This window comes from Folsomia candida, unplaced genomic scaffold, assembly GCF_002217175.1.
Source record: "Folsomia candida strain VU population unplaced genomic scaffold, ASM221717v1 Fcan01_Sc007, whole genome shotgun sequence".
Lineage (NCBI taxonomy): Eukaryota > Metazoa > Arthropoda > Collembola > Entomobryomorpha > Isotomidae > Folsomia > Folsomia candida.
In genome coordinates, this window is record NW_019091199.1 from 4,466,361 (window position 1) to 4,490,151 (window position 23,791).

The following is a 23,791-nucleotide window of genomic DNA, read 5'->3' on the forward strand; positions in this document are numbered from 1 at the left end:
AATCTCGAATGGTTCTCTTTCTCTCTCGTTAGTTTTACACTTACTTCGTTGGTAAAAAAAAGTGTTGGAAATGAAATGATTCTCAATAATAATTGTGTGTGTGAGTTTAAGTGAGGGATGGATGGATGCCTGGTGTGGGCTGCTGCTGCTGGTGGACGGCTGTCCGGCGCCACGATGCTATTCTGTTGTTAGCGTTCTTCCCGTCGTCGTCCCACCAAGCGATCCTTTCCCTCAGAGATTCTTTTAAGGCCTAACCAACGTAAATACATGGGCTTCGTCCACACACCATTGCGTGAAACATTGCATGTGAAACAGTCAACTTGTTATGGACTTAAAAACGCTCTTTCTTTCTCTCCTTCCTCCTCGCGTCAATAGAATAATCTTAGTTTTATTACTTCACTTAGCACCACTTGACCACTTCTCCCGTTTCCCACCAGCCCCATGCACGACTCCTTCTCAAGCACTCACCCTTACATTCTCATGACCAGTTTTATTAAATATTGCTATTCTCTACCCTGTGCGACACTTTTACAACGCTCAATCCGTAATGAGAGTGACCCTGCATTCTCAATCTTCCTTTAGCTGCTCCATGCATACGTATTTCTTTCTCTCTCTCTCTCGGGAAATTTTTTCTGCATTGCACGAGAGCATTCCTCCAAAAAACTGTGCTATTTCGCATGTGTGATATTAAACGTAGTATTGGCAAACGAGATGGTGATCATGGCCCAGATTCGTTTCGCTATATATCGTCGTCGTCGTCGTCGTCGTCCTCTTGTGTCCCCTCCATTCCACTTGGCATATCAATCACGGCGAAAGGACGCCCACGTAATCTTGATCTCTCAAAATCTAAAATGAATGTGTCACATTTCTCGGAATGTTTGCGATGAATTTATTACTCGGAATTTTCACTATAATTATGACCGGTTGGGCTGATTGATGGGAGTACAAATTAAATGGCGTCAGTCCAGTCAGCAGCAGAGCAGCTATTGAATTCCACAAAATGAACCAAGTTCTTGTACATGGCACAATAAATAATAAGTACTACGTGCATATGTTAAAAGTAATCAGAGAGCCAAATAAGAAACCGGTCGGATTTTCATCTCATGAGTCATTTTTATGCATGTATCTGCTTTATATCTGCTCCACACCAGCTCACTGCATGGAATCTGCAGGTTTGGAGGTATTTATTTGTTCGCAATTATCCTCCTTCTCTCAGAATCTGGCGAAATGATGATATGATGGATAGACAGAAAATATGTATGACGTGAAAATGAATGCATTACCGATAGAACTGAACTGATCACCTCAACAATAATTTTAGCAGCATCCCATTCCTGTTTTGTTGGAATTCTGATAAGCCCCATTATCAACATCCTGCCCTTCTCACATTCCACCGCCATTCAACAAACATGAATTGTTTTAGGAATGAATGAAATCGGAGCATTTTCTGCTCTCTCTCATACATACGCAGATCCAGTCAAAAGTAGCAAAGACAAGTATGCACATAACTGAAGAACACCGTCTCAAATGAAGACGTGAGCCTTGGATGGTTGATGGTGGTGGAGATGATAAATAGACCAAAGTACGAGTTAATATTCCTATACAATTGGGAAACTGGTGGAGTGGAGATGATTAGAAAATGCAATTGGAAAAAATTAATGACGAACGATGCAGATTTGAGATAAGACAAAATGATGATTAGTTATGTTAGTGGTTGGCTGGTTAGATTGGACCAAGAGAGGACAAGAACCGACATATAAAACCCACGCTCCTAGCACGTGCAGATGTCCAGCAGCAGTATATGTGTAACTTGTGTAGGTATCACAGATATGTATTATCGTCAATAACTTTATGTCAGTCAATCCACGAAATGATTGGGATTTGGGATTGAGATAAACAGTGTAAGGTAAACACATACACATTAATAATGGATGGAAAACCCCTTAAAAATCTTGCACAAGCACAATTTTTAACACAAACACCGGATGCCCGTTGTATAAGCGTGCATAGGATCAACTTACGTGTTTAACGTGACACTTGTTTTATATTAATCCAGCAAACTCGTGAGATTATTTATTCATTTGCACAAGAAATGTCATCATCAATTATAAACAAACACAGGATCAACATAAACAACAATTCTTTCTGCTCGTTCATAATTAGGGGAAGCTCTTATATAATCTCTCTCGCAGCCTACATTTCTTATGTATGGAATATATAGTATCGTATATATAATATTGTCGAAGACTAAGAAAAACAAAAAAAATGGCTAAATTGCTTCAAGAGTCGTTATTTAAGATACAGAAGAGATCGCGCAGTGAGGAGAGCCCATTTCTACCAAAACTTTGTCCAACCATTGAAGTGGACCGTGGAGATGAATTTCGATCCAGCAAGGAGTAGATGTCACGTCCTGCCTGTGGTACTCAGCCCCCCAACCCTTTACAAAGGACATTCTACATATGCAAAGGAAATAAAGAATCATGTTGTTAGTAACTTTCTGGTCGGAAAAAATTATAAACAAGTAAAAAAACAAGAATGCATCATTACCTAATGGTACACATTTTAGTGAGATCATAGACAGCTTCAAATCCGTGATTAACTGATTGTCCAAGTAGTGAGGCAAACTCGCGATTCTGAAAAATATCAAATCTTGTAAAGGGTGTGTAATATGACTCAATGTCTTCGGAGTAAGCATGGAAAGGGTGGCTTACATTGAAAATTTTGAGAGAGCAGCCAGGAGGAATCTTGCACACGGTTGAGGGATGAAATCCATGGCTGTGATTGCAATTGCGAGATTGGACGAAAATTGCAGAGTCTGACAAGCATTCTGCATAAACTTCTCCACCAACGTAGGTCAATCTCACACCTGAATAACAATGAACGAATCTAAACATAATTATTAGTTTTTACTAAGATTGGTAAGAATTTTTCACCTTTGCCAATGTGTCTGCGAGTATTTTCAATGGTGGAATTCCTGTTGACATTTGAAAGTTGTCCAAGACAGAACCGATCGAGATTGTTGGAAGGATTCTAAAATGAGATTATTCAAGTTATAAATGTAATATAAATTGGCTCGTTCTAAATTGTTATCAATTTCAATGAATAAATTAACGACTCACAGTAAACCCATCAACTACCACGCTTGAATTGTGACAATGGTACACCTCTCCAACTCGGCTGTTTAGCTCGTAGTATGCAATGCTAGCCCAATAGTCTGGTTCCTAAAAATATTTATAAGGCTTAATAAATCACAATGTGTTTAACACCTACAATAATAATGCGTACCTGAAATGGAACAGCGGAGACGCCTGGAGGAATGGTATCCATCGAGTTATCTCCCATTGGTCCATGACCATCCTCGGATGGTGAGTATGCGGGCGGAGGGCTTTCTGTCATGGATGAGTTGGCATAAGGGCTGTGTGGCGGCTGTGAGATGGAACTTCCGGGGCTTGGGATACTCATTGGTGGCGAAGTCGGTCCTCCACTAAAAGTCAATATTAGCCAATTTAACTTTGATTTTCTATCGGTGTACAATATCGATGCAGTCAACTAACCTATGAGAAAATCCATTCTGTGAGTACGCAACGTTATGTGGCATCGGGGGTTCTGGAACAGGGGAATAAGTCAATAGTCCATTTGGCGGTGGAGCAAACTCCGAGTGGCGTGGAACGAGAACGGGTGGAAGAACGGCCGGACTTTCGACACTATTATATATAAAAAAAACAATACAATTTTTGTACGTTACAAAATTGATTTTACAATACATGCTATCATTACTTACCGTTTATAATGGTATGGATTAATACAAACTTCCTTCTGTTTGGCGGAGAATGGGAATTGGCAAATCTCAAGGGGTTTCAGCTCATGATGAGATTGAAGGTCCGGCCATCGCCAGACACGACAGTAAATCACGTGTGGTAATCCTTTCCGATGAGACACCTAATCAAAACAATACAGAATTATCAATATTAACCAAGTAACTTAATGCAGCATTTTTGTCATCATTGCTTTGTTTTAGATTTCTTTTCTCCATTCTCTCACCTGCAGCCGCCCATCCAAACTTCTGGGGATGGTGACGCATTTGGAGGGAGTGCCCGGACATGAGAGTGCTCGCTCCAACTCCTCCACGGCCCCTTTTTTCTTCTTCAACTTTTTGACCAGCGAGTCGACCGCCTTCTCCGCCCACTTTTCTTCCTCATCCCCCTGCTTCCACCCCAGCAACTTCTTCACCGCTGGACTCGTGAAGGAAAACAAACTGTTCAACCCGCTCATCTCGACACGGCCACCAACAAACAATCCCACGACACTATAATAATATTACTATTTCTACTGTTGTAACTTTTACAAACGTTTGGTCTGCCCAACTTAATTAGTAATACTAATTTAGTATGGGCATACAAATCACGTACTATATAAAATCACGGCACACAGGCGAGGAGGAGGACGGTTCAAAGGCCGCTCGCAATTGCTCTCCAATCCAACCAAAAGTAGGACAATGGTGCAAGTGGATAAGACGACGACGAGGAAAACTAATAATTGATTGGATTTTTGGACGGAAACCCTCCTGCGAAACTAAAAATATTGGGTGAGTGAGTGAGTGGAGGAGTGCGAGTGTATAGTGTGGCTGGCTGGCTGGCTGGACAGTGACTGCAGCAGCGCACTTGCTCTCTCTTCAGTTCCTATAAATGTGAGGATCGTCCACACATTTCGATCCCATCGTGGGTGACCCTCCGATGGTCGGTGTGACCTCTGACCTGAGATGGCGAGGTCAGCCGGGGTAGGGTCACCTTTGTGGGTGGACCATTGAGGTAGGCGTCGCTTGGAGAGAGACCCAACAAGTGAGTACTAGTCAGTCGAGATTTCGTTGAGATTCTCAACTTGTGTGACTTGGCTTCTTGGTATAAAATGCAATCTGACTTCTGAGATCCCACCAAGAAACAAACCAAATCAAGAAGACGAAGATGAACGAACAGATCCAAGTCCAAGGCAACTTGGATATTCCACCACCGCCACTTTCCTTTGCTATGTGTGCCATACCTACGCACCATAAAATGATACGATGATGATGGTGGTGGTGGTTGGCCTTTGAGTGACCTCGACATCTACACTCATCCAATTAAAAATGCATGACATTCCCAGAATGAAACAACGCCACAGAGAGTCAGTCACCATATTACGACCACAGAATGCCAACATCATGAGTAACACCAATGATCACCACCACCACCAGCACCCAACCCAATAATACTTTTTATTCTCGAGGCTTTATTTTTTGCTAAAAGTTCAGTTATACGTATTCCCAGTATTTTATGGGTGTGTAAAAGTGCGTATACAAAGAGAGGAGATAATTTTTGTGGGTCAATTATTGTAGAGTGGTTCCGTGGTCACGGGAGAAGTGCAGTTACTTTTCTGAAGAGAAAGACCACGCGGTTGCGTCGGAGTCATCACTGAATTCTGGTAGTCACACATCGCCTCTTCATAGCTTGGGGGAGCTGTGGAAAAATAGTTTAAAAAGACTTACAAATTGAGGGAGACGCCGTACTAATACAGATTTATATATGCAGTTTGAGGGAAATATCATATGAAATTATTCTCACGTCCAGCTGCCGACGAGTCTTCCAAGTCTTCCGGAAGTGAGAAGGGGGAAACGTGTCCACCTCCACCGAAACGATGATTTTCGTAGAGTGGGGCCGAGAAGCAGCGATTCAGAGGGAAGACGACGTTCTGGTAGTAGTTCCACTCCCCTTGGGTGGACGGTGTGGGCGCCATGGTGGAACGCTCTAGGGTGGAAAAGATGGAGCCTACCCGGTTGTTGGTGTCCCCATAGCACCACGACTCCCTCGCTCCCACGCCCCTCTTCGTTCCCAGAGTGATGGGCAACTTGCAGGCTATGGTGCGGTCCTTGAAGGTCAGGGAGGAGGGTTGCACGAGCAACTACACGTGCAATTCATAAGTTAATAAGTATACGTGCTATTAGTAAGTAAATCATAGTATTTATTCTCACGTGGACAAAGTAGTTGACCTCGATGAGGGAGCAGACGCTGCCCACGCCGAGAGTGGTTGTGGGAGGCAGTGGGGGGATTTTTAGACTAGTGGGATCGTCCCAGTTCACTGTTCTCTCCCCACCCTTCACCCCCGGCCCCTTAACCTTAATTTCCTACATTATTATCTTTTTACACAGTCTTAGAATTAATATGATCTCACCTTTTTGAGGATGTGGGTCACGAGATGTGACGCTCCTTGCGCCAGAAAGCGAACCTCTTGAGTCAAAAGTAGTTTTGCCTTGTGCAAACTGGATTTTGAGTCGTTGATGATTTGAGCAGAAAACTGGACAAACTCTCCAGGAATGTATGCTCTCTTACGCAGATTCAAGTGGACGAAGACTGTCCCACCCCACCACCACATCCCCACGCGCTCGCTCTTACGGATCGTCCCCGCCTCTCCGCGCCTCTACCAAAAATTAACCAGTATGCCTTGTGAAGACATTAATTAATTCTCAGACTCATCCCCCAATTGGTCTGGATAAATACCTGGAGGTGATGCACCGAAGCCACGTCCAACTGGCTGCAAACTTGAAATGGCTGAACAACTTCCTTGTGAACACCCCACGCTCTCTTCAATGTGACCGTGACTGTGTAGTCGACGGAACCGTGAGTGCCCTTGTAGGAGGACGGAAGTAGTGCGGGCATGGAGAACGAGAAGGGGAATTCTGCAACGCCACCCCCACTCAACTCTGCCACCTCGTGCTGACCTGAAGAGTCGTTCGAAATAGGGCAGTTAATTACTACTATGAATAAAGTGATGCGCCTCACCGTCGCCCACCAAGTAGTTGGCCGAGTGGAAGTACGTCTCCGTCGCAGAGTGTGTCCTCCACCGACCTTTGTAGCCCCATCGATCTGCCACGGTGAACTTGACGTACGCCTTACCGTCGAACTGAATGTGCAGGCCGAGTGGTTTTGGGAGGAGAGTGACACTGCTCTTTACCAGAATCACTCTCCCTTGAACCGTGTCCCCAGGAGAGTAAGGCCCCACTCGATCCAGCACCACACGCATCTCCATCTTCGCTGAAATTATTTAATCAGTCCCCTGCCCAAAATAATTTAACGGCACAATGTGTAGTTGATGACAGTGTGAACAGATCACACTACACAAGCGAAGGGATATTAAACCTTCCTTCCTGTTGCTCCTTCAGTTAAGTTAGAAGATGAGGACGACAGGCTGTATGTATGCATTGAAAAAATGTGCACGACGTATGTATGTACATATCGTATTCTTGTACTACAGAACCGGATATGTTGGTATGTCTAAAAATAGATACCAAATAAGCCAGTCAGTGCAAGTGGTCGCAGTTTATTACCCCGGGTTTGCCAAACTAAACCAGCATAAAAAAGTTTTAAACCGACAACCGACCAGTATCAATGCTTAAAATGTTTTAATAATGAATTCAACGTGATGTAATATGCAAGTGCTAAAAAATGCTACAGTTGAGATGTTGGTCCAATATTATCAATTAGTAGGCTCTGGATCCGCGGACTCTGTCTTTAAAATATTCAAAGTGGGTTTCCTTGTCCACTTTGGGATACATTGGGTGCCAATCTTTCTTCTCTGGAACCAACGGAATGCAATTGGATTCTCCGTCGGTTGCACAAAGAATCCGATGCTCTGGCGAACCGTTTTCGCCTGTGACTTCAAGAGACGCACGCGATGAAACTGCATTTTAAGACGTTATGTAAACATGGACAAACAGGCATTAAATTTAAATGGACGTGATACCGTGGCTGGGAAATGGCCTCCCGACCACATTTCCAACATGAGTCCTGCGTTGAGGATGATGGAGTTTTCGATGGGTGGGACCGAGATCCAGTCTCCGTTCGTCTTCTTGGCCTCCAATCCTCCCACCGAATCTTGCACGAGGAAGGTGACGGTGCCCCAGTCGTTGTGCTCGCCTAGTCGCAAGGCATCCTCGGGAATCTCAGCCACGTCGTTCGAGTTCAGAGCCTTGTAGTAATTGGTGCGGATATCGTTATGGGACTTGATGTTGAGGTCGTCCAGGGCCTTGTGTCGTTGGAGGAAGAATTCAGGGTCCTCCAGCTTCAAGTAGTGGCCGAAGCAGAGGAACAGTTTCTTGCACAGCGTGACGAGCGAGAGACGGAAATCGTCCACAGATTTTTTCATTCCAGGAACTTCTGAGGGATAGTTGGCCTCGCTCAGCATTTTCGTCCCCCAACTGTCCCACGCCTCCTTGTAATCTGGAGACGATTTGTCGTTCTCGTTTGCACTGTAAGGAAACCATACGTACAATTATATCGCAATACCGTTGGCCACTTCTGATCAACATTAAATTAGATGTATTTAGTTACATTTCATCCTCCGGTGCCGTGTAACCATTGAAATTTTCGATAGCATCAACTTTACGATACTTCATCTTTACATCTTTCGGGAGTTCAAAGAAATTCCGAGATTCTGAAAAGGCGGTGCTAATCTGCAAATACATGGATTTCAATATCCCTTCTGATAGGGATTACTACTTACAGAGCTAAATATTTCGCTTTCATCCCACTTACAATTGAGTGGTGGACGCCATGATTCGTGAGATAGACGAATCCGATACCACTCATTCCGTCGCCCAGTTGTTTCGCAAATTCTTCAAATCCTTCAGCCTTGCTCACTCCATCATACGTCCCAGAAATTTTGGAGCAATCCAAAATGGGAATTTCCGACTTCATGGTTATGGATGGAACCTATCTGTATGTAGATATGTGATTGCTCAAAGCGCATTAACCAAAGACTGATACAATTATCTTTTGACGTTTTTCTGTTAAATGAGTAAATAAGTAAGTACTGAAATACTGCGTGACTCGTCATTTCTATGAACTTATGCACTTGTGTACAAGCGATTACGATTATGTACTATATATGCAAGTGAAGAACTTTGGAACTATCTGAATAAGGCAACTCAAAACTTAGAAATTATCTTTCTCTCGTCCACTAACAACTCCTTCATGGATTACTTATTATTATTGAGCACTGACCAAAATATATTTATCACCCCGTGACCCACGCTAGCAAGTTCATGACCCACACGTGCAAGTTTACTTTGATGCGTAGTACATAAAACTACTCAAATATGTACATAATGCATGTCAAGCCTTTAAGAAGTAAATAATCAACCCCTCTGAACTGCACTATCACATCTATCACTACTACATGCCAATCACCGGATCAATGGACGATTGATGATGCATATATAATATGTATTAGTAAACATGTGCAAACCTTACCTAATGTTACATATCTTTTACTTTATGCAAGCCAACCCTACAAAATTTGCACGAGCCATTTCAATGCAGCGCAAAAATTTTATGATTCCTCCCATAACACGTTTGATCTTGTTTCGAATGAAGCAACTGAGCCATTATGTTTAGAATTTTAGATAGCATGCATGCGCAAATGCTTAAAATTGGTATTGTATCACTTGGTTGATTACTTTTTACTTTGCGTCATCTCAATAAAATGGTATTCAAATAATCAGACCACCTTTTGATGTGGAGGAAGCGAGAAGCATCTGCCTATGTACCTACATGTTTACATGCATTTAATAACAACACTCTGTAAATGTTATCATCAGATTGTGTGCGAAATCACTTCTGCTTCAATGGCCAAGTTCAATGTTACTTGGAGTTGCTGAGGGCATCTGAGCATGGCAATCTCAAGGAAATCTCCTCCAAGGGCCCATTCTTCTATGCTGCATATTTACTAATTGGTCTGTGTTCGGCTGCAACTACCACCGCCGACTGAGACTTATTAAATTGCTATTAGTGGCAACTTTGCTACGAAAATAAGCAGGATGGAGGAGGATGAGTTGGTTGAAAATGGACAGCTTCCTCTCACAAACGAAGATGGATGATCAATGGAAATGAGAATTTAAGATTATCCACTGATAAGTACATCATGTATGGCGATGATAGGTACGGAAATGAATACAAGGCTCACAATCCATATTTTTCTACCCATTTCTTTCCAGGATCAGTCCTTATTTGCACTTGGTTAATTTCAGTTGATAATCTCTCGTATTCATACCTGACGATGAGTTTAAAACTGGATGGAAGGGTTTAATGTGTGGAAATTATAAATATGGGTTTCAAAACAGAGCCAATCGCTGGCATTTGGACGATTCTACACGTGTGCTGGGTTTTAAGCAGTGTCGTGATTGTGATAACGAGTGGAAGCGTGTCTCAATGGTCACCAAACCTCGAACTCTTTGAAATTATCCCCTCCCCGGACAACACTACGGAACAAGTGCGTCCCGTTCCAAGGAGGAAGAACAGTGAGATCGTTGTGGGAGAAGATGTCGGCCCCCACAGCAGACTCGTCATCAAGTGTAACGCCACATTCCCCGTCCAGATAGTTTACATTGGTGCTGGTGTGAGTATTACAAAATCGCCATGCACATGAGTTTCACACGATAATCTCGACCTTATTTCTGAACATGCGTATTCTTTTATTTTTAAGCGACCAGAGTTCACCACGTTCACAAATGTGCAATGGAAAGAAGACCCTCAAATGCCTTTGACATTCGAAGCTGAGGCATCCCTTGGCCTCTTGGGGTTCCAAGGCGCACTACGCTCCGAAGGTGCCCAGGGTTTTGAAATAATTCATCATAGACACAGTAATATTAATTGTTGACTAACATTTGTCCCAGATACTGGAAATTACACCTGTCGAAGTATTCAAAATGCCACGATACACTCCTATTTCTACATTTATGTGCCTGGTAATTATGCTCATCTTGTTCATAAATTAGTTGGTAATAAGAATTCAAATTGAGGAGACTTGACACTATGCCGACGTGATTTTCAGGCCCTTCTCTCTTCACACCGCCGGACGACTACAACTCGGAAATCTATTTTACGCCCAGAGACAAACAAGTCTGGATCCCATGCGCTGTTGCGAGCTCCAAAGCAGTCGTGTCCTTACATAAAACCCTTGCCGTACGTTTTCTAAATTCATACTTCCCCGTGTTAAATTAAAATTTGAAGAAGTGAATAGCATGAAAAATTGAACTTATTTCCAGGGCAAGTTGCAGTGTCCCGAAATTGGGAGGAACGTGGCTTCGTATGATCCTCACAAAGGCTTTCTTCTCAATCTCAAAGACAGCAGTTTAAAAAAACCGGAAGGAATTTATCTCTGCATTGGGAGCCAAAACAATGAAAATTTCAGAATGATGGAGTACAAACTCATCCCGACCAACAACAATCAGTCCGAGAGTGGTTTGTTATTCATTCACTTACATATATACGTAAAGTGCTGTTTTCAGATTTACCATTGCACTAAAAATGCGTGCATAGCATATACATTAACGCTCGCTAAGGTTAATTAATGCTAAGTTTTGTGGGATTTATGTATGCTTTCAGGAAAGCATCCGTGTAGACCTTCACCTTGTGGGCAGAAGGTAAAAATATATTCTGCTTCAATAATACATGGGATTTTGAATAAGATACTTCATGCAGGCTGAATGCAGCGTAATTGATGGTCACCCAGTCTGCTACTGCTTCCGAGGGTTGAGTGGAAATCCATACAGCGAATGCAGTCCCAACAAAGGTACAAATATTTCAAGATAAGAAATCATTTGACGAGAGCAAACTTGTACAAATTTCTTGTCATTAACTGAAAAGACCGGTGTCACTCCAATGCGGAATGTTCTGGAGGGCAGTTTTGTGTGCAGGGGAAATGCACCAACGACCCGTGTCATCCGTCCCCCTGTGGCAGAGGTTAGTTCTTCCGATTCTTATATAACACATTAATCCATGTTGAATCAATGTGTAGCAAATTTTCCAGGAAGCACGTGCGTGTCGCAAGGGGGACGTCCAAGGTGTGCCTGTCAACTTGGGTACGACGGGAAGCCACCCTATTGCCTCCGGAGGTGTCAGTTTCACGGGGATTGTCCTCAAAATGAAATATGTTCAAGGACTCACTGCCAAGACCCTTGTCCACGTAAAATCTCGACCTCCTATAAATGCACCCTACTTCAAAACCCTCAACGCTAATGAAATTTGTGTATAGATCGATGTGGAACAAATGCAGATTGTCACGTGGTTCAGTCTGGCTACAACAGAACCGCTCTTTGTACATGTCCGCCAGGGCGGACTGGCGATCCGGAAGAAAATTGTTACGACATTGGCACAGACCCTGACGAACATAAAACTCACTGTAAAAGAATACCATTACTCTCCTGACTCTTACTCGTAGTCAGGCAGCATTGTTGTTAAATAATACTTAATAATTGGGTAGGTCCTCTTGGATTCATTGGCCCAGGCCCACCAGATTGTAGGAGGAAAGAATGTTCCGAAAACTATGACTGCCCACCCAACCACTACTGCACATCTGACAAGCGATGTGTTGACAGCGGTCCGGATCAATGTGGACGAATTTGTGGGATGAACGCGATATGTCAATTGTCCCGCAGCATCGGCAGCAGCAGCTCGAAACCAGTGTGCCAATGTCCAAGTTGGACAACGGGAGATCCGCTGGTGAGATGTTTCAATCTCACGACCACAACGACGACGAGCACCTCCCACCAACGTCCTCAAGACCCTTGCAACTCCAACCCATGTCCGCACAACACTGTGTGTGAAGCGAAATATTTCTTGAGTAGGAATGGTGCCAAGACGGAGGTGAATTGCGTCTGTGCTCCGGGAACAGTTGGCCGGTCACCCAACTGTTTCCCGTCGTCATCACCAACATTCCCAACGTCAATAGCTGTGCCGGTTTCTCCTCCTCAATCTGATCAGCGCCCAATAAACGCACCGCCACACCAACAACCCAGCAGGCACTGTTTGGACGACCCCGATTGTCCCCGTGGATTCGAGTGTGTTGGTCGTGTTTGTATTCCCGAAGAAGAAAAACCGCAGTGTAGACGACGCTGTGGTCTGAATGCTAAATGCATCGGCACGCAATGTGTTTGCCCCAAGAACACGGTGGGAGATCCACATGTCGCATGTCGAGCAGAACGCACTCCTTGTCAGCCATCCCCTTGTGCAAATTTCGCCGAGTGTCGCGAGATCAATGGTCGGGCAGCTTGTCGATGCATTTTGGGCTACGAGGGCGATGCTTTCACCCGCTGCGCGCCCAGTAGCAGTAGCGATAACGACGGAAGGAGGGACCAGGAAGGCTTCAATGGAGGAGGAGGAGGTCAGACAAGCGGGCGACCACAACAGAGTGGACCCCCATTCACACCTGGCTTTGTTGAAGACGAGTACTATAGTATCCACTCACGATTTCCTGGTTCAAGCAGACCACCAACGACAGCAGTACCACCGTCCTTCAATAATCAAGATCCATTTTCTTGGAGGGACAATCAACCGCTGCAGAGTTCAGTCGGGGGAAAAGCTATGATAAATCGTCGCGACGAGTGTGACATGGGACGACCTGAGGACTGTGGTCCGCCCGACTACAAGTGTCGCAGAGGTCGAGATGGTGTGGCCAGGTGCGTCTGCTCCTCTCACCGGTGCGGGTATACGGCAGACTCTCCGAGACCCGAAGGTCTCCCAGAAGGTGTCATCTATGGGCGATACTGTAAAGAAAATCAAGATTGTCGATATCCCGAAATTTGCTCCAACGTCACCCTCAACTGTTACAATCCGTGCGACTTTGACCACAGTCCGTGTGCTCACGTTGCATTCTCAGAATGTCGCGTGATTGAGGCCCAAGCCCTGTGCACTTGTCGACGTGGTTACGTGGGCAGCCCGGCCAGTGGACTGGACTGTCGGAGAGACTTTGGCTCCTCCACTGAGCAGCAAAACAGTGTGAGTACGAGTGGGAGTGACAACCTCCCTGTCGTCCATTGCGACTACGAGAAGGGGATCGGCTGCGACACGAAGAGCGAGTGTCAGCTGGTGGAGGGGCGAGGTCAGTGCGTGTGTGGGACTGGACACTCGGGTGACTATCCAGACTGTAGACTCCGATGCAAGACAAACAGGGACTGCTTCAATGCGCACGAGTGTTGGCGAGATGAATGTCGCGACCCGTGCGAGAGAGCGCCATGTGGGAGCAACGCTTTCTGCAGGTTTGACTACTTAAAACTATTAAATTCAATTTTCTTGTGACATGCGTAATTAATTTCAGAGTAATTGATCACAAGTCCACGTGCGAGTGCAATCCCAAATTCATCGGGGATCCATGGGACGGTTGTCGCCCAAACCCTGACCAAAAGCAGAAAGGCTTTAACCTAAAGTGCGACGGGGCCAAGTGCAGTTTCTTCTAATATTAAATATTTATTCTAGAAAAATGAGAAAGCTTTGTCGTTAATTTATTTATGAAACTGAGATTACTCAATAAATTATCATACTTATTTATGCTTATACATTAAAAAAAACACCTTTTTAGCCCGAGTCAGGGCTTATGGAACCGGTATGTATCGTGTCTATGTGTCTGTGACACGCTAGCGGACGAACCACTAAACCGATTTTGACCAGCTTAGCGTTAAAATGCATATCTCAACAAGGCCTTGGGCGAGTTGAAGGTGGGCAAGATCGGTCAAGTAGTTTACCAGTCATTTGCATATGTACGTCATTGGTGGTTCGCATAAACAGCATAGATATTTAGGATATACGTAGGTGATATTTGAGAATTGACGGAGCATGTTTTTGTAGTATTTTTTAACCTTATAAAAACTAATTAATTTTGACCTGGATACCATTTAAAAAAACCTACAGTGTGCAGTGTTTATATAGCCCGAGTCAGGGACAGAGTCCTCTTCCAAATGTTTGTCAAGTGACCGGTACAAACCAACTACTAATAGTAGTTGGTACCGGTCATTATGGGGAAATTTTTGTCGATTGCGAATTATTCGCAATCGTCGCTGCAAAATTGCAGCTTCTTTAACCAATTCGAAAAACCCCACTGCGTCCTCCTGGCAAAAAAATCTTAAAGTTTACTTTACATTTATTAAGCTAATCTAACCCTGCAGGACCACGCCAACTTTTAGTCGTCTACGCCCGTTTTCCAAACCAATGGGGGTGACCAGTGTGTGCAAAAAGTCAGCCTTGTTGCTATTTGCTCCTATTTGCCTATTTGCCTTTTTGCGTGCCTTTTTGAACTGTATAGAAAACGCAATGAATAGCTTTCACTTTAATTTTATTTCTTCTCATCTCGCCAATTCAAGTATGACCAATTTCTCGAATATCAGTTACCAATTTTTAAAATAGCTACTTTTAGATGCACGGTATGGGTCACCCCCTAGGCTACTCTGGTTCCACTTTGTTCGCTTTTAACTTGATATACTTCCATACGAGACCATTAAGTATCACCATACCGAATTTCATCTTTTTAAGACAATTTATAAAAATCGGTATGGGCCACCCCCTAGGATCGCTCCACATAAAAATTTTACTAATTTAACTTCATATTATTTCATTAGGAGCTATTAGAAACGTCAATGGTAAATTTCAGCTCAATTAAATGATTTTCAAAAATCGATATGGGTCACCCCCTCGGGTCCCTCCAGATAAAAAATTTGACCAATTTCATTTAATGTTCTTCCTTAAACCCCATACGCAACCTATCTACCAAATTTCAACTCGATATGACGATTTTGACAAATCAGTATGGGTCACCCCCTAGGGTCTTTCAAAATAAAATTTTTTCCAACTTAAATTCATACTCTTTCATTAGACACCATTAGCAACCTCAGTGCCAAATTTCTGCCTTCTATGACAATTTTGAAATTTTGATGCATAATACCCCATCCACCTATATGACCCCCACTGGTCAACCACTTGACCGATTTCGCCCATCTTCGAACTTAACTCCTCATTTGCCCCATACTACATGTGTAGCAAATTTCAAGTCGATAGGATGAGTTTAACGAGAGTTATCGTAAGACGGACAGACGGACGGACGGACGGACGGACGGACGGACGGACGGACGGACGGACGGACATGATGGTTCCATAAGCCCTGACTCGGGCTAAAACGGAATTAAAAATGGTTTCTATTGCATTTGGGGGCGGATTTACTGGGGGGCAGAATACCATTGAGACCGACTTGTGGGGCGGTGATAAAATCAGTTGGGGACTGAATTAATGCAAACCGATTTTGAATATTCTACTGATGCAGTTATGATTTATTAGAGACCTGGAACTGATTCGACAACAAAAATTAGAACATAATACATTTTTAACATGAAATTGCAACTGAACCAAATGAACACACGATATTAATTTTGATAAAAAGATCGGATTTGATTTTGATAGTACTACAAAAATAAACTAAACGAATAAATCGTCATCATTCATGTCATCAATTTGATGACACTGATTTTGGGATGCATTTTATATTTTAAACAAGTTATTAGCTATAATTTTGTCCTTCAGTGTTCTGTGACTTGTTCCGATCGGTGGTGACACTATTGCGAATATATTAGCTAAAGAGAACGTTGTGATAATTTAAAAAAAATATGAACTGTATCATATTTACAACATGATACAGGTCAGAGGTCAACGCCGACCAATTTATTAGCGGCGCCAATGTTGGATAATTTTTCGGGGGCGCGGCGTGACCTCTGATGCACTTCCTCCGAGTTCCTCCCCCCACTACAACTACAACTCTAAACTCTAAAAAAATTAGTTCAGGCTTGAAGAAAAACCAACGACAAATAAGGAGGAAAGAATGGAACTGAGAAAATTTTCTCGGTCATTTTATTTTTATTTTTTCCTACACCTTATTGATGTAGCCCGGTCTCAACGGAATTCTGTAACCATACACCTTATTGGTGGAATCCGTCGCCAACGAGAAAAAGTTGGCCTACACCTTATTGGTGTAGTCCGTCGCCAAGAGATCGAAATCGCCCTCCACCTTATTGGTGGAATCCGTTTTTAAAAGGTTAAGGGTGGGAGGTCACGAAGATGTAATATTGTTATTGAGGGTCAGTGTGATATACTGGATGAAGAATACACAAAGCAACGACAGGAAAATTTACAAATTTCGTGCAATGCAAGCTTTCTGTTTGTTCACCGAAAATATGCATAAATGTCTCCCACCCTGCCTCGGGCTACGTCAGGCTGCACTTTAGGTTTCTAAATATTTTCCTTCTATGACATTTTTGCGTCATCGCCTGGCCACCTACGACTTGTTCAAGTCTGTCAACTGGAACGTTAAAAACGGCATTGCGTGATCTGATTGCATGCTGTTGGCAGAGCATAAAGTTTCGCCATATAATACTTGCCAAATGTTGTGTAGAACAAAAGTAGCACCTTTTTGCAGGGCAAAAAAGCGTCTTCTTCGTCTTTCTTGGGGTGGACGATTTACATTTAATTGGTCCCAGCAGCAGCAAAGGCAGCGAGTGGTGTTCATACTGCAGAACGGGACTCATTTGTGTGATTAACCCTCTCGATCATCACAAGAAGCAGGCCAGGAAGTGTCGGTGAGGATAATTCAGAGCATTCTTGTGCAAAATAAATGTTGTTGATTTGTAGCAAAAGAGCAGCAGACAGAAATTCTGCCATTTCACACGAGCACGTTATTCAGTGGAGAAAGGATTTGAAACAAGTTTCTTGCCCTCTCCGCAAATCCGCCTCTCTTCCATAAAAGGCATTCTCGTTGTTGATGGAGGAAGGCAGTGCTTAATATTACCAGCGTTTCGTAATGTCTTATTACTACCAGAGGAAAAAATTGCGTGAGACTGGCAGAATACATACGTAATAAATGCTCAAGCAGATCAGAAGGTGCACAGAACAACAGGTATTTTACAATCATGAAACTGAATCTTCACAGACTTTCAGATGCAACAACGGTGCGAATACTGCTGCTCCTGCTCCTTGTACCACTACCAATGCAGAGTACCACATACATATCTACACATATAGTTGGTGGGTAAAAAACTTTGCAAAGGTTTAGTTCAAAATTCGGCTTCAAAAACTTTTAAATAAATATTGTTCTGCGTTCGACGAGTTGAGCAACTATTTCGAGCTTCTATAAAAATATTCTTTAATTCGTCGTATTTCGCAATGGGGGTAATTTCGTAGAATTTTGGCAAGTGCAAGTGTAAGCTGGGTTGAGAGTGTCTTTGAGTGAAATTTGTAATGTTACGTTGAACTTAATAGTGAACATTACATGCAAATACCAATGGTATACCATGGCATCACCATTACCCACTTAAATAGTTGGATATGAAAAACTAGCACATGCTAAAAAATGTTCCTGTTAATAACTGCATGAATTATTCGGTGACAGCGAGTGAATTGCCTGACAATCTCTAATGGCTGGTGAAAAAGATCCTGAGGACAAACAAGTGCTGATCGACAACAGTGACCCTGCTGATCATGCCGAGGAATCTTCCACTCCATCCTATGCAGAAATACCACTAACTGCTTCCCCGATTAGCAATAAGACCTCAGAACGTCTCGCAAATCGCTTCGAGGGGGAGGGCAGCGATTCGCCAGAATTGTTCAAAACCTATGAGGATTTCGCCCTCGAGTACGAAGGATTTCAGAGTAGAGTGACCTTCCAAACCTGCACTGGCCCCAACAACGACGCACCGCCTCCATCCTGCTCCCCACCACTGGGAGGAGGAGGCGGAGGGAGTCGTGGGCTGTGCACTTATGTGACGCGGAGAGTTGGGAGACTGATTCGACCCGTGCAGAAGCTTGGTCAATGGTGGAGATTTCACAGGAAGCTTTTGATATCCTGCTTCCTCACCCTGCTCGGTTCTGCGGGTTGTCTCATTTTCTTCCCCCTTCACCTTGAAAATGTGAGTCGGGGGGTGGCGGGTGCTGGGGACGGCTACTCCGCCTGCCTCGCAGCCTCCACCGTCGTCACGCTCCTCTTTCTCTTCAACTCGGTCGTTCTGGAAGTGATGGAGAGGCGGAAGCTCTTTTCGGAAAGCGTTCTGCGCCCAGTTGTGGGATGGCGAAGCGCGCTCAAAGTCGGCTTCTGCCTCGGCCTCAGTTTTGTTACCATTTTCTACTCGTGGGAAGATGACAAGGTTCCCTGCAACTTTCAAGATCCTCTCTTGGGACTGGTCATCATTTTCGCAATCATCACTCATGCTGTTTGCAGATGGAAAAGTACTTAATTAATTACTTAATTTTCAAGAAAACTATTCCATGACCGTTTGTTATATGTACTTATATTTGGTGCATATCTATTTGATATTGATCGTACGAGAAGGAATTAATCTTTACTAAATTGCACAGGCATTGGACTCAAACGTGCTTTTGCACTCTCAGCCGTTGCAGCAGGTAATTAATTATACATGTGCATTCGAAATTTACATTGTCGAACATATGTACATGTGCATGGTATTATATGGATCTTAAGGCGTATTTCTAAGTGTGGACTATCCTCTGGTGGACCACCACCGGTGTCGAGGTCACTACTATCAAAAAACTGACAAAGAAACGTCAATTACCTGGACGTGGCAAGTTCATTTCGTGTGGACGATGGCGTTCGTGGTCTCCATTTGGCTGGCAACTATCGCCGCATTTTTCCTCGAATCCTCAATCCCCGTACCAAAAGTAAACTCTGTTTTTGATATATAGAAAAATGACCGTTTTAATAAAAACTCTTATTGCTTCCTGGCGAAGGTGAAACATAGTCGTCTTTACGATTTGGAGTACAATGCCGTGAAGCTTCGAGTGATGAGCAAAAATGTGGGGAACGGGGGTACGAGTTCGGCGGATGCTGCGACGGATGTCTCCTGGCCTGGTGGAAATTGTCTCAACTCTTTTTACCGTTTCAGTCCTTACGCACAGTTTAATTTAGGGCTCATTTCCAACGCTGTGCTTTGGTTCTCAGTGACCACGTGGGCCATCATCCTCTCACTCTTTTGGACAGAATTTATCCCTGGATTTGGAAAGGTATGCACATTTTTCTGCCTATAATATTAATTCGCTTATCCTATTTCCCTCGTATTAAATTGACTACAGGGAATCCGGGTGGAAAAGTTACCAGATCGAATATTCGTCGCTTTTCAAACGTCACTGACCAACGAATCGTCGTGGGCTTTGTTCGTGTCAGTCTTCACCTTCAGCCATGCCTTTGCCTACGTGACGGTCTTGACACGATCGCCAATCACGGCCATTTCCGTGTCCACGGTGGGATTTCCCATCATTGGGCTCTGGTGGTCATTCTTCCAAATCAACCATAGTTTTTTCGTCTGGATGCCCGTGATGAGTGGGGAGCTTATCTGCGCCACCTTGGGACTCGTATCCGTGTGTGCAGGAGTCTATTACTTTGTCAAGTTTGAGATCCTCAAGCCAGCCAGAGTTCACAAGACTAGGGTCGATCAACACTACTGATTGATCGATAATGTAAATAAATACATAGGTTAATAATATATGACACGCACATATACTTACTTACTTTTAAGCTGATGGATGTTCTGGTCAAACCGTGATTTTGTAATTAATAATACTTATTAATAAACTACAAAATAACGAGTCGCACAGTAATCACCGTAAATACTCTTGTCACTTTTATGCATGCAATTCATTGTGCCTTGGCTAACAAAAATATCAGGAAATAAGAAGGATTTTTTGTCGTATTTGTTATGTTAGATTTGTTATACAATCAAAAAAAATTTGAGGTTGGAAAGTCGGAAGAATTTTGTGATATGAAAACCGGGCCGGAACAATTCAAAAGTCTCAAGTCAGCTTCAATTTCTTTCAATTGGTGCACTAATTCTGATTTCTTCTTGTCGAGCGATTCGCTGAAATAGGCCGGCAAACCCACGTACTCGTGAGTGAGCTCGTCCCATCGAGATTGGAGACCCTGCAGTTCGAATTTTACAAATAGTCAATACACATCTATATCTATCGTTTGGAGGCAGATATTCACAGCATAATCTTGTCTGCTCACACTAATCAGGGAACACCGTTCGAAATGACTCATGACTCTGCAATTTGGAGGAACTTGTGCGTCCATCGTTTCCCGTTTTAAGCGTTGGGCTTCGCAGTAGAGCTCAAACTTTCGTCTCTGGAGATAGTCAGGAACTCTTCCGAAGCCTGGTGAGAGGACGAAGGGGAGGGTGCTCAGGTCCATCTTGTGACTCCCGTCCTCACAGTTGTAGCACCGCTTCGTTCGTCGATGAGGCATCCGAATGACACGGAGAGCATTCTCCTCTAAGAAGTCTCTCCTGCCTCGTTCCACTCTCGGAGGTGGGTCGCCCCCACACCTCCGGCGAATGCGCCCTTTCTCGCCGTCATCACTCTTGGATTTTCCATCACGTTGGGCCATGATATCTGCGCCTGGAGTCCGCAGAACTAAAAGAAAAGGCTCTTCATGCTATGTTATACAGTGAGCAATGACAGGTATGTACAAACCGAAGGGGTCAATAAACACGGGGTGGGAGCGACTATGTTTCCTCAAGAATTCTTTCGGTCTCTCAAAGCACCCACTGGGTGGGCCCATAGTGTTGTAGCATCCCGTCCTTTGACACCACGTATCAACTCGAACCTTTTTTGCGAATCGGGAACGAAATCTAGGAAATGAATTAAAAATTGCTGATGGCCCCACGATTGGTTCAACCGAAATTGTATACTTCGAAAATATGTAAATAATGCAACCTAGATGTTTGGGAAGTGTCGCACGGGGGATAAATACTCTCATCCAAGTCGTCAGAATATCTTTGAAATCCAAACATCTCCATCCTTCTTGGAATTAACGACAGAAACTTCCTCAACCTCAAGAAACTTAAAATACAAAAACAAAAATCATATCATGCAGAATTTCAATTTTTTGAGAATCTTGTCTTGAACATCTTGATATGCATTTTTGTGGAGTTACTTATTATTGCCAATAACAACAATGACCATGCAAATAATATTCAGTAGTGACTTTGCCTAACGTCTCTTCCAAGATTGCTTGACAATTTATCATAATACAAGGTTACGACATGCGACAGTTGCTTCGATAGCCTGAAAAACCTACTCCAAGCAACTTTGCGGGGCCTTCTAAGATGGCATTATTCACTGAAAGTCGGACTCCTAATGATTTGCATATAATTTCGTGAGATATGATTAACTTCGCCAAGTTTCAGCCTCCCACGACAATTTCGGAACGTTTCTATGACATTTAAATTTTTATGTGGTCCACCTAAATGACCCCCACTGACCAACCACTTGACCGATCATGCCCATCTCCGAACTCAACCTTACTTTTTGCCCGAAGATGAAGTATGCAAAATTTCAAGTCTATAGCTTTTGTTTAAAAAGAGTTATCGTGCCTACAGACGGACAGACAGACATCTTGACAAATCTATAAGACCATCTTAAAAGGCCTAAAACCTCCAGGGCCGTCGCTAACGGTAACTAAAGCACAAAAATTTCTAACAGAACGCCGAAATAGCCGATTTCACATTTACAACTGCACTGGTTCTTGTATCCATGGTTAAAAATTAATTCGTGGGAACGAAATGTGAGTGCACCCTGGTTCCAAAAGGTACCAGGGTTTTCGAAAATTGAAGTTTTTTCATCGTCGAAGTAAGCATCGTGAAGACTGAAGAGACGAAGTTGCAGTTGGCATGTAGATTATTACAAAAATTATCACATAGTGGCAGTAGTGATGGGTTCTCAAACGTTTCACTCTCTGATTGACAAGAGTTACATGAATTTATGTCAACTTTTAATTTATTCATAAATTGCTACCAAACCCAGCCTTATATTTGCAGCTTTATGTGTTATTTTAACATAATTAATTGGCCCTGTGTCCCTTCCCATGATGTCGCAATCGACCTTAGATTCGAAATCAGCGACCAAAAAACTATAAGAATCTACATTTACCCAACCTCAACAACGTTGAAATAATTAATTATTAATGATGAATTATTTGTAACAATTGTAAACACGGAACATGTGAGGCCGCTAATCTCACGTGCTATTAATATAAAGAGGCTATTAATAGCACATAGGCTATGTGTATTAATAGCACCCAGTTGCTATAAATATACATATATATACATAGGCATACATATATACATATGTACATATATATAGATATGTATATATATATATGCATACATATGTGCATATATATATATATATATGTCATATATGTGTATATATGTATATACATATCTACTCTAATAAAGTGTTAGTATGATCCCTGGGTCCCTGGGTCAGTCTTCGCAATGCAAATTGCCCCATACAGTAGACAAAGGAAGCGGAGCAACCACTGCATGCATGCACTGCACTGCATGAATAAATGAATACATGAACATGTACACCCCACATACATACATCACTCATCAATAGTGGTTATCATGATAAGTGATCGTGATAAACACTATTAATTAATTATTTTAGTTTGAGAAACTCTACCCACAGCGAGTGGCATGTCAATTCGAATGTATTTTTGACGCTGAATCCAACGCCGTCAATGGTTTTGACCTGCGAGGCCCCCGTGACCTCGCCGTGACCGTGGTGTCCAAATCTGGCTTATTCGTGATGTCGCATATCAATTCGAATGTATTTTTGACGCTGAATCCGAATCCGTCAATAGCTTGGCGTTAATTGTAGAAGTTAACGGGGTTTATGGAACTTAACGGGAGCGTGAAGCGTGGGAATTTAAATAGTTAGCTATGCAGTTACTCCCACGCGACGGGAATTTAAGTAATTAGCTATTCAACTACTCCCACAGGGGGGAATCAAATTTTACTGTGACCAGGTTAATTAAAATGCAGTATGACTTGGGCAAACCCTCAGTCTGATGTATGTATGTAGTATGACAAAGTCTCCACTGGGAATTATTTAAAATATAGTATGACGGATTTTTCGCTTTGGGCACACCCCCCACT

General features: G+C 43.1%; 6 protein-coding genes across 9 annotated transcripts; 2 read left to right on the forward strand and 4 right to left on the reverse strand.

Annotated features, from left to right (window-relative positions):
* Positions 1-2,037: 2,037 nt before the first annotated feature.
* On the reverse strand, positions 2,038-4,719 carry LOC110851600 (protein mothers against dpp). 2 transcript variants are annotated; one of them, XM_022099454.1, is made up of 10 exons: positions 4,410-4,656; positions 4,042-4,306; positions 3,782-3,939; positions 3,555-3,704; positions 3,286-3,484; positions 3,120-3,221; positions 2,934-3,030; positions 2,712-2,866; positions 2,548-2,633; positions 2,038-2,453 (listed from the first exon to the last, which is right to left on the reverse strand). In XM_022099454.1, the coding sequence occupies exons 2-10, from the start codon at positions 4,270-4,272 to the stop codon at positions 2,294-2,296; spliced, it is 1,338 nt and encodes a 445-aa protein (XP_021955146.1). In that variant the 5' UTR covers positions 4,273-4,306; positions 4,410-4,656; the 3' UTR covers positions 2,038-2,293. The 2 variants fall into 2 exon arrangements, with proteins under 2 accessions (XP_021955146.1, XP_021955145.1); XM_022099453.2 differs by having other exon boundaries at positions 4,042-4,719.
* Positions 4,720-5,245: 526 nt separating this feature from the next.
* Positions 5,246-7,270, reverse strand: LOC110851602 (arrestin domain-containing protein 2). The gene is made up of 6 exons (XM_022099455.2): positions 6,813-7,270; positions 6,531-6,751; positions 6,205-6,450; positions 6,005-6,148; positions 5,598-5,934; positions 5,246-5,492 (listed from the first exon to the last, which is right to left on the reverse strand). The coding sequence occupies exons 1-6, from the start codon at positions 7,057-7,059 to the stop codon at positions 5,359-5,361; spliced, it is 1,329 nt and encodes a 442-aa protein (XP_021955147.1). The 5' UTR covers positions 7,060-7,270; the 3' UTR covers positions 5,246-5,358.
* A 145-nt stretch (positions 7,271-7,415) lies between these two features.
* Positions 7,416-8,799, reverse strand: LOC110851603 (1-aminocyclopropane-1-carboxylate oxidase). Its single transcript, XM_022099456.2, has 4 exons — positions 8,565-8,799; positions 8,361-8,482; positions 7,774-8,278; positions 7,416-7,710 (listed from the first exon to the last, which is right to left on the reverse strand). Exons 1-4 carry the CDS (start codon positions 8,724-8,726, stop codon positions 7,507-7,509), a joined length of 993 nt encoding a protein of 330 aa, XP_021955148.1. The 5' UTR covers positions 8,727-8,799; the 3' UTR covers positions 7,416-7,506.
* Positions 8,800-9,550: 751 nt separating this feature from the next.
* LOC110852609 (neurogenic locus notch homolog protein 3-like) lies at positions 9,551-14,360 on the forward strand. Of its 3 annotated transcripts, none has more exons than XM_035853518.1 (13): positions 9,551-9,968; positions 10,058-10,425; positions 10,513-10,633; positions 10,703-10,774; positions 10,861-10,991; positions 11,075-11,270; positions 11,415-11,452; positions 11,511-11,601; positions 11,676-11,771; positions 11,827-11,994; positions 12,064-12,210; positions 12,292-14,065; positions 14,125-14,360. In XM_035853518.1, the coding sequence occupies exons 2-13, from the start codon at positions 10,135-10,137 to the stop codon at positions 14,261-14,263; spliced, it is 3,264 nt and encodes a 1,087-aa protein (XP_035709411.1). In that variant the 5' UTR covers positions 9,551-9,968; positions 10,058-10,134; the 3' UTR covers positions 14,264-14,360. The 3 variants fall into 3 exon arrangements, with proteins under 3 accessions (XP_035709411.1, XP_035709413.1, XP_035709412.1); XM_035853520.1 differs by having other exon boundaries at positions 9,554-9,968; positions 11,839-11,994; XM_035853519.1 differs by lacking the exon at positions 9,551-9,968 and having other exon boundaries at positions 10,055-10,425.
* A 3,009-nt stretch (positions 14,361-17,369) lies between these two features.
* Positions 17,370-20,450, forward strand: LOC110852652. Its single transcript, XM_022100760.2, has 5 exons — positions 17,370-19,064; positions 19,194-19,238; positions 19,318-19,514; positions 19,584-19,856; positions 19,926-20,450. The coding sequence occupies exons 1-5, from the start codon at positions 18,257-18,259 to the stop codon at positions 20,295-20,297; spliced, it is 1,695 nt and encodes a 564-aa protein (XP_021956452.1). The 5' UTR covers positions 17,370-18,256; the 3' UTR covers positions 20,298-20,450.
* Positions 20,451-20,476: 26 nt separating this feature from the next.
* Positions 20,477-21,840, reverse strand: LOC110852615. The gene is made up of 4 exons (XM_022100722.2): positions 21,564-21,840; positions 21,321-21,478; positions 20,857-21,260; positions 20,477-20,769 (listed from the first exon to the last, which is right to left on the reverse strand). Exons 1-4 carry the CDS (start codon positions 21,644-21,646, stop codon positions 20,569-20,571), a joined length of 846 nt encoding a protein of 281 aa, XP_021956414.2. The 5' UTR covers positions 21,647-21,840; the 3' UTR covers positions 20,477-20,568.
* Between the last annotated feature and the right edge of the window lie 1,951 nt (positions 21,841-23,791).

Bases quoted from the DNA above. Each gene is read 5' to 3' on its own strand.
- LOC110851600 (XM_022099453.2), bottom strand. From the start codon at position 4,272: ATGAGCGGGTTGAACAGTTTGTTTTCCTTCACGAGTCCAGCGGTGAAG. The intron at 3,222-3,285 runs GTACGCATTATT...AAATATTTTTAG, and splicing joins TCTCCGCTGTTCCATTTCAG to GAACCAGACTATTGGGCTAG. The intron at 2,867-2,933 runs GTGAAAAATTCT...ATTGTTATTCAG, and splicing joins TCGCAGACACATTGGCAAAG to GTGTGAGATTGACCTACGTT.
- LOC110851602 (XM_022099455.2), bottom strand. From the start codon at position 7,059: ATGGAGATGCGTGTGGTGCTGGATCGAGTGGGGCCTTACTCTCCTGGG. The intron at 6,149-6,204 runs GTGAGATCATAT...TAGGAAATTAAG, and splicing joins TGACCCACATCCTCAAAAAG to GTTAAGGGGCCGGGGGTGAA. The intron at 5,935-6,004 runs GTGAGAATAAAT...TTGCACGTGTAG, and splicing joins AGGTCAACTACTTTGTCCAC to TTGCTCGTGCAACCCTCCTC.
- LOC110851603 (XM_022099456.2), bottom strand. From the start codon at position 8,726: ATGAAGTCGGAAATTCCCATTTTGGATTGCTCCAAAATTTCTGGGACG. The intron at 8,483-8,564 runs GTAAGTGGGATG...ATGTATTTGCAG, and splicing joins ATGGCGTCCACCACTCAATT to ATTAGCACCGCCTTTTCAGA. The intron at 7,711-7,773 runs GTATCACGTCCA...CTTAAAATGCAG, and splicing joins GAGGCCATTTCCCAGCCACG to TTTCATCGCGTGCGTCTCTT.
- LOC110852609 (XM_035853518.1), top strand. From the start codon at position 10,135: ATGGGTTTCAAAACAGAGCCAATCGCTGGCATTTGGACGATTCTACAC. The intron at 11,453-11,510 runs GTAAAAATATAT...TACTTCATGCAG, and splicing joins CTTCACCTTGTGGGCAGAAG to GCTGAATGCAGCGTAATTGA. The intron at 11,772-11,826 runs GTTAGTTCTTCC...ATCAATGTGTAG, and splicing joins TCCGTCCCCCTGTGGCAGAG to CAAATTTTCCAGGAAGCACG.
- LOC110852652 (XM_022100760.2), top strand. From the start codon at position 18,257: ATGGCTGGTGAAAAAGATCCTGAGGACAAACAAGTGCTGATCGACAAC. The intron at 19,065-19,193 runs GTACTTAATTAA...TAAATTGCACAG, and splicing joins TGCTGTTTGCAGATGGAAAA to GCATTGGACTCAAACGTGCT. The intron at 19,857-19,925 runs GTATGCACATTT...AATTGACTACAG, and splicing joins TTATCCCTGGATTTGGAAAG to GGAATCCGGGTGGAAAAGTT.
- LOC110852615 (XM_022100722.2), bottom strand. From the start codon at position 21,646: ATGGAGATGTTTGGATTTCAAAGATATTCTGACGACTTGGATGAGAGT. The intron at 21,479-21,563 runs GTTGCATTATTT...TTCATTTCCTAG, and splicing joins GACACTTCCCAAACATCTAG to ATTTCGTTCCCGATTCGCAA. The intron at 21,261-21,320 runs GTTTGTACATAC...CTTTTCTTTTAG, and splicing joins CGTGTTTATTGACCCCTTCG to TTCTGCGGACTCCAGGCGCA.